Source organism: Mustela erminea, chromosome 5 (assembly GCF_009829155.1).
Source record: "Mustela erminea isolate mMusErm1 chromosome 5, mMusErm1.Pri, whole genome shotgun sequence".
Classification (NCBI taxonomy): Eukaryota; Metazoa; Chordata; class Mammalia; order Carnivora; family Mustelidae; genus Mustela; species Mustela erminea.
In genome coordinates this window covers 5,882,085-5,889,982 of record NC_045618.1, presented here as the reverse complement: position 1 = coordinate 5,889,982, position 7,898 = coordinate 5,882,085, and the positions used below count along the sequence as shown (strand labels likewise).

The 7,898-nt window shown below is 46.7% G+C and overlaps 1 protein-coding gene across 2 annotated transcripts in view; it reads left to right on the top strand.

Moving 5' to 3' along the window:
- The first annotated feature begins 352 nt into the window (after positions 1 to 352).
- TICRR (TOPBP1 interacting checkpoint and replication regulator) overlaps positions 353 to 7,898 on the top strand; it is a 42,770-nt gene continuing 35,224 nt past the window's right edge. For both annotated transcript variants that reach the window (XM_032345484.1, XM_032345483.1), the window contains exons 1-3: positions 353 to 1,162; positions 5,581 to 5,857; positions 7,159 to 7,394. In XM_032345484.1, coding sequence (XP_032201375.1) covers positions 500 to 1,162; positions 5,581 to 5,857; positions 7,159 to 7,394 — 1,176 coding nt within the window. In that variant the 5' untranslated portion in view covers positions 353 to 499. The remainder of the gene's footprint in view (positions 1,163 to 5,580; positions 5,858 to 7,158; positions 7,395 to 7,898) is intronic.

Below are 7,898 nucleotides of genomic sequence, written 5' to 3'. Positions count from 1 at the left end.
AGACCATCCCCAATGCCCTCCCAGTACCAAGTTTGCAAGTTTTATTAAACACCTCCCAGCAGCCCGCACCCACGCCTGCGCACAACCGCCCCAACTCAGGCCTCCGGCCCAAAAGGGAAACTTAAGGACACGCCCCCGAAGCGCAACCTCTTTAAATTTTAAAACGAAGGCCCAAGCCAATGAATGTTAAGTTTCCCCCGGAACTCGGGGCCCCGCTCAGAGCCACGCCTTCCACCAATCAGGCAGAGACCTTCTCCGCCTCCCTTCCAATCAGCGCCAAGACTGGAAGTTACTCACGTAAGCGACGTAAGGCAAGCGACCAATAGGAGCTGACTTTGGGGACCAACTCCGCCAATGGCAGGAGCACTTGGAGAGCGCGGGAGCTTTTCCATGAGAGCTCCTGAGGGAAGAGGTGAATGGCGCTGGTTGTCTGAAGCTAGGGCGGAGAAGAGAGCCGCGCGGGCCCCGGCCCGAGCCCCGGGGCGGCGGCGCGACCGACATGGCCTGCTGCCACAACGTTATGCTGCTGCTGGACACCGCGGGCGGTGCCGCCGGCCGGACTCCGGTCCGACGGGCCGCCCTGCGCCTCCTCACCTACCTGAGTTGCCGATTCGGCCTGGCGAGGGTCCGCTGGGCCTTCAAGTTCTTTGACTCTGAGGGGGCGCGGAGCCGGCCGTCCCGCGTGTCTGACTTCCGCGAACTGGGGGCCCGCTCCTGGGAGGACTTCGAGGAGGAGCTGGACGCCAGGCTCGGGGACGGCGCCCACGGCGCCCACCTGCCGGGCCCGGCGCCCCGGGCCAGCCACACGCACAGCGCCCTGATGGAGACGCTGCTGGACTACCAGTGGGACCGGCCCGAGATCACGTCGCCCACGAAGCCGATCCTGCGCAGCAGCGGGAGGAGACTGCTGGACGTGGAGGGCGAGGCCAGGGAGGCCGAGACCGCGCTCGGGGGCTTTGGGAACGCGGTCTTCCTGCTGGCCCCCTGTCCGCATTCGCAGAGGGAGCTGCTGCAGTTCGTGTCCGGCTGCGAGGCGCAGGCCCAGCGCCTGCCGCCTCCCCCGAAGCAGGTGATGGAGAAGCTGCTGCCCAGGAGGGTCCAGGAGGTCATGATCGCCCGAAAAATCACCTTGTACTGGCTGGATACCACCGAGGGGCCGAAGGTAAGTCCGCGGGGAGCTCACACGGGGCGCACCGTGCCCCGCTGGCGGACCAGAACCGGGCAGCGTCTGCAGGGCAGCGGGGAGACCCAGAGCGAGACTAGCACCACCGGCACGGGTCCCTTCAGAAGGGAAGTCCCGGGGTCGCAAACTGCGACGACAGGTAGGTCCTTGGTACACACTAAGGTACGCGTGTGAGGCCCTTCACAATTTGGGCCCTTCTCTGCCTCCCCAGGGGCTGTTTTTCCTACACAGGACGAATACTCGGCACATGGAAGCATCGTCTAGTCGGTCAACAAACCTTGACTGTGTGTTCTGTGTCACCGGTCACCCCGAATGCCTGTGCTCACTCTTCTATGCCAGTCCCGACTTCGAACGCCTTGTCCCGTGACCACTACTCTCCCGTGACCACTTCCGAATGTCCCCGCGCTTCTGTGGCACTCCCGCTGTCCCCTTTATATCTTCCAGTTGTGCGAGTCTCTCACCGTCCATCTAGTCTAAAAATACCTCAAAGGCTTTGTATCCCCTGAAGATGCATATCGAACATTGTGCCAGTTTAGTAACTATTTGTTGACTAAAGGAATAAATTTAGATACTTATAGTCACAAATGGCTCATTTAGATTTTTGTTAGGCAGTGGGACCCCCTGCTCCTGTTAAGTACCTGGAGATAAATTTGTATTGTTTTTAAGGTTTTATTTATTTATTTGAAAGTGAGAAGGAGTGGGGGGAGGGGCAGAGGGAGAAGCAGACTCCCTGCAGAGCAGCGTGCCCTCCTCCTCGGGCTGGATCCCAGGACCCTGAGATCATGACCTGAGCCGAAGGCAGAGACTGAGCCACCCAGGCCTACAATAAGTACTTTTCTCCTTGCCATTTTTCCTGCTGTCACCTTCATTTAATTAACAAATAGTCATTGAGAAGCCATTGCATTGAGTGCCTACTACACTGTAAAAGTTGCAGAAGGTGTGGTGGCCAGCTGGGGTGGTTTACCTTCCAGTGAGGAACACATATTAAACAGATAGGAACAAACAGATGAGCAACAGGAGGTAGAAGGGTGTGGAGGGAGCTTCCTGAGCAGGAGAGGTAAAGGAGGAGGAAGAGGAAGGTTGGGAGAGAACATTCCAGACAAAGAGCAGGTATAAAGATTTGAAATGGAAAGGAGCTTAGTTTGTTTCAGAAAGCACATGTCTGTAGGGCCTAGGCAGTCAAAGTGCAGATTTTCTTCTCATTGATGGGCAGTGGCCATCAATGAGAAGATGTGAAAGATGTGATTCCACTTACTGGAAACACATGTGACTAAACAAACTAGGAGTGGATTAAATTGCAAGGTTACAAATGGAAAATGAGCAAGTACTTAATGATAAACGTTAAAATTTCCTGGGGCACCTGGGTGGCTCAGTGGGTTAAGCCTCTGCTTTCAGCTCAGGTCATGATCCCAGGGTCCTGGGATCGAGCCCCACATCAGGCTCTCTGCTCAGGAGGGAGCCTGCTTCCCCCTCTCTCTCTGCCTGCCTGTCTGTCTAGTTGTGCTCTCTGTCTGTCAAATAAATAAAATGTTTAAAAAAAAAATTAAAATCTCCAATGTGCTTTCACATACAAAGTCCAAAAAAGACATGGTAAATGCAAAATAAGGCAGCAGTGGCTTGTCAGAGAAAAAGAAAGAACAAAGGTGTTTAAGGGCCTTTGGTGGAGAAAATGGAATCCTAGAATTTGTTAAGGCAGCAAATCATGTGTTGGACCTAATACACAACACATAACTGTGTGATTTAGGGTAATGGATACCAAATCACACCAAAGACTTTATTCTGGAATTATATCAAATACTGGCTAGAAATAAATCTTAGCAGATGGGGCTTGGAGAGTCTTCTCCTTTTTTTCTTTTTGGAACAGCATTTCAATAAGTAGATTGCCGGTATCTTTTTAAAGATCTCTTCCAGTTCTGACATTCTACCATCTGGGGGATGGGTTTTCTCTGAGGTTTCCCTTCTCACATCTGCTATGTTGTTTACCCTAAGAAAATGCCCATCAAACAAGCTTCTCTGGAATTTTTTTTTTTCTGGTGAAAATTCATCTTTTCCTGTTCAAAAAGCCTCTTCCCCACCACACTATGGAGACAAAAGGAAGTTTGAGGTTAGTCCCTGGAGAGCTCTCACTACAAGGGTAGAGAGAAGGGAAGGAGAGGTCCTGTCTTGCGGAGCTGATAGTCTGAGAGACAGAAGCGGAAGAAACAGAACCTGGACCCTCAGACTTGGGGAGAGGGATCCAAGCACAGAACTCTTACAGGATAGAAGGGAGCGCAGGAAACCACTGGCGTGCTTTTGACTTTGTACCTCTGATTTATTTAGCACGTACATATTCCATATCTGCTGGGTGCTGGGTGTACCATTAGTGAACCAGACAGATGTAGTTCCTGCTCTTGTGGAGTTTATAGTCTTTTTTCCCCCAAGATTTATTATTTTTTTTTAAGTAATCTCTACAAATCTCTACACCCAATGTAAAACTCGAATTTAACCCCGATATCAAGAGTCCCATGCTCTAGTGACCAAGCCAAGCAAGTGCCCCTGAATTTATAGTCTTGTGGACGTTTATAAATCTCCAGATTTGAAATTATCACTAAAACTTGTCTCTCACTTAATCTGTTACATGCATAAAAATGAAAAATGTAACCGTACTCTACATAGTGATTGTGGGTGTTGTTTTTTTTTGTGATTGTGTTTTTTTAATCATGCTTATATTTTCATCAAAAGTTGATGTTTTTTTCAACTCTTATTAAAGCTTTACCTTTCAAGCACCTGGGTGGCTCAGATGGTTAAGCATCCGGCCTTTGGCTCAGATTATGATCCCAGAGTCCTGGGATTAAGTCCCGCACTGGGCTCCCTGCTTCTCAGGGAGCCTGCTTCTGCCTCTGCCTCTCTCTCACTCTCTCCCTCTAGCTCTCATGAATAAATAAATAAATAAACTCTTTAAAAAAAAATAAAAAATAAAAAGCTTTACGTCTCAATTGATAAGCAGTTTTTTTTTACCTCCCTAGTTGTCCTCTAGCCAGAATATCTAACAATTTCAAAAAATTTTTTGTTTCCCTTTGGCAGAAAATCCTAATTAGGATCTATGGTATATGAACTAGCTTACCATTCTCCCCGTAGCGGTGAACATGGGCATGGACATATAGATGGTAACAGCAAATATTAATTGATTAATTTCCAAGCTGGCATGCATAACTGGAACAAAAATTTTATAATATATTGTTTATCTTCACTATATGAGATATTTTCTTTTGTGCTCTGATATTTTCTATTCTGGGTTTTTTTTTTGTTGTTGTTGTTTGTTTGTTTGTTTGTTTTGCACCCCTTCCCCCCAGGGCTCTCTCACTCTGTTCTGTTTTTTTTGATGCTGATCACGAGCCAGTCAGTTGATCCATCAAAGGATCCATGCAAGGCTGCCAAAGGGTCATGACCCTCATTTTAATAGCACTCTCCAAGATAATTCTTGGTTCTTGGACTAGTCCTTGCTTTGTTGTGACCTTGGGTACTCTTATGGCCCTTTTTGAACTTGAGTATATGAAGTCTGGAGATGACCGGCAAGACATTCCATAGCAATTTATGATCTACAATTGTTAAGTCCTGTGGAGTAAGCAAACCAGCAGGGTAACTATTTTGGGGTAGGCGCTCTTCTGTCATGTTCCTATACTATTTGAATATTGTCATGTTATACTGTGATGCCAAGTTAAATATTTCATTTTACGTGGTTTTACTCACTCTACCCCCAACTTTAAGATTCTAGAAGACAGAGACCATAGCATATAAAGGTTGCTCCATAAAAGTTTGTTAAAAGAAGGTTGAATGAACAGTTGTTTATGTGAGGAAATAAAGGCTGGCTTTTACAGAGAAAGCAGAATTTGAGCTAGATTACCCTAGTTGGAGAAGAAGGGGGAAAGCACTGGAAACAGAATGAACCAAAGCATGGAAGATAAAATACAGCGTATTCAGGAAACAGTGGATGGTTCAGTGTGCCTGGAAGGTAGCAGTGGGCGAGGGAAAGATAATGTGTTTGGAAAGGTTGCTTAGGGCTGGGCTAAGCCCAGGACTTGCTCTACCACGGAGGCAGCGGAAAGGCTTGAAAGCTTTTAGAGAAGTAGCACGATCAGATCCATGATCTGGGAGAATGCTGAGAGCAACATGAGAGGCCGGACCCAGGAGGGAGAGGCTGTGCAGTGAGTCCAGGCAAGAGATGACGAGGGCTGTTGTGAGAGCAGGCTGCATGGTGACAAGATATTGGTCATTGGTTTGTGTCTTAATAAATAGAGTAATCGAATAATTTGATCCTTTAATGTAGATGTCAGCTTTACTTTCTCCCACTCCCGTCAAACTTGATTTATGGATGCTTCATTTATAGCCCCCTGCGTTTCTTTGTCATTTTGCTTTAGTTGTGGGACTCCCCGGACCACCTCGGGTACTGGGCCGTGTGTGAACTGCTCCACGTTGTTGGCGGCACAATCTTACCATCCGAAACTTTCAGCCAGGACTGTACTAAAGCCGGGGAAATGCTGCGTGGTAGTGAAAAAAAGCTGGCGAGTGACTCTGCCCCGTCTTCCTGGATTTCAGCTCTGCCACCTGATGCCACTTTGAACTGTTTGCTCTATAATTCTGCCTATGAAGCCTCCTTCCCACGGATGGAAGGAACATTATTTCTCCCTGTTGAAGGTAATCAAATACTCTCTTGGGGAGCGTTATGGTCTCAGGTACTTTGATTTCTTTCAGGCAAGCCTGTGCTTTTCACTTTCGATTTTCCAACAGCCTAGGCACTCGATTAATGCTTGTAATTAAAAGGTATCTGTGCAGAGCGCCTGGGTGGCTCAGTCGGTTGGGTGACTTCGGCTCAGGTCATGATCCTGGAGTCCAGGATCGAGTCCCGCATCAGGCTCCCAGCTCCATGGGGAGTCTGCTTCTCCCTCTGACCTTCTCCCCTCTCGTGCTCTCTCACTCTCTCTCTTTCTCAAATAAATAAATAAAATCTTTAAAAAAAAAAAAAAAAAGGTGTCTGTGCAGAATCAGGTAGCACAGGGAAGTGTTAAACACAGGCGCCGGGTAACTGCCAGCTCCCCTTTAAAAAGAATACTGAGTGATTTTTAAAGAATTTCCCAGCTGTTGAAAAGAAGGATAATACTGTTCAGGTGCCCACGCAAAGGGGCGGGAAGATTTCCCGCCCCATAGAAGAAACTGATAAATGGAAGGCCATAGGGAAGCAATGATTGAGAGAAGAAATAACAAATCAGTGACCAGCCTCTGAAAATGATGCTTTTTACGGGGAAGGGCCAGCATGTTAGACTTTTCAGAAGTTTACTGCATGATCTGCTGTATAGTGAATCTCACATCTGAATCCCATATCCACACAGAAGTCCTACTCTGTAGAGATGTATACATAAAACTATGTTACATACATTGTATACAGTTTTAGGAAATTTCAAGAGTAATTTTTTTAAAAAATATTTTATTTATTTGATTCATCACAAGTAGGCAGAGAGGTACCCATAGAGAGAGGGGAAAGCAGGATCCCCACTGAGCCAAGAGCCCGATGCAGGTCTTGATCCCAGGACCCTGGGATCATGACCTGAGGCGAAGGCAGAGGCTCAACCCACTGAGCCATCCAGGCGCCCCAAGAGTAGTTTTGTCATACATAATCTTTAGAATTCAACATTCTCCTATGATGTGATATACTCTATTTTACGGATTTAAGCTATGTTGTCTCGAGTATTGCCTGAATACTTTCTCAGGCATGATTACTGAGAATTTCTGACATTCATTTGGACCCTTGTGATTCTATTCATATGTAACTCTTCCTATAGAACGAAACCTACTCGCTCTGCTAGCCTGTCGGCAGTGGGATGAACCTTGAAGGGACAGTACCAGTACCACACTGAAAATCTCATTTTTTTTCTTCTTGCTATTAAATCTATTTTTAGTAACGACTACATTAGAATTTTAATATTCCTTATCTCTAATAGGCAAAGAGACTCAAGAAACATGGACAGTCACCCTAGAGCCCCTGGCCATGCATCAGAGACATTTCCAGAAACCAGTCAGAATTTTTCTCAAAGGCACGGCAAGCCAGTGGTCTCTGCCAGCGAGCAGCACTTTGGGCACTGAGAGCTGGATGCTACAAAGTCCGGAGAACAGGTCAACTCAGAGGGTGTTATTCCAGCAGCTGGTAAGCAGGCTGGCTGCTGAAGAGTTACACCTGGTAGGTACCTGGCGCATGCTCAGTCCTTCTCATCCAAAACCACACTGGTGAGGTGAAATTAGTGTGTTTACGAAGTGCCAAGGAATGTTCTACATGGCGTGGTTTCAGTGACACATGTAGCATCATGACAGTGCCCCTTAGTGACGAAACAGTTTATAAAACTGCATGTACCTTGATCCCAATTAAGTTAAATTATAGTCACTTGGGGAAAAAAGGCAGCGGGCCCAATGGAATGCAAATATTAGTTTAGGGCAGTGAAGCAATGTCTGGTTTCTAGTTATTTTGTAAGCTTCCTGTTACATATTTATTAACTTTATATAATCAGTATCATTTTTTAAAAGCCCTGCACTGTAACATTAGATGTAATAGTGTTCAGTAGTTACACAAACTTAGAAATGTCTTCTGAAAAATACATATTTATCCAGATTTTGTTGAAAGGTGATGGTTATTTTTAAACGACGAGCAAATTTCTCACCTTACTTTGTGTTTTGTCTTTGTTACCTC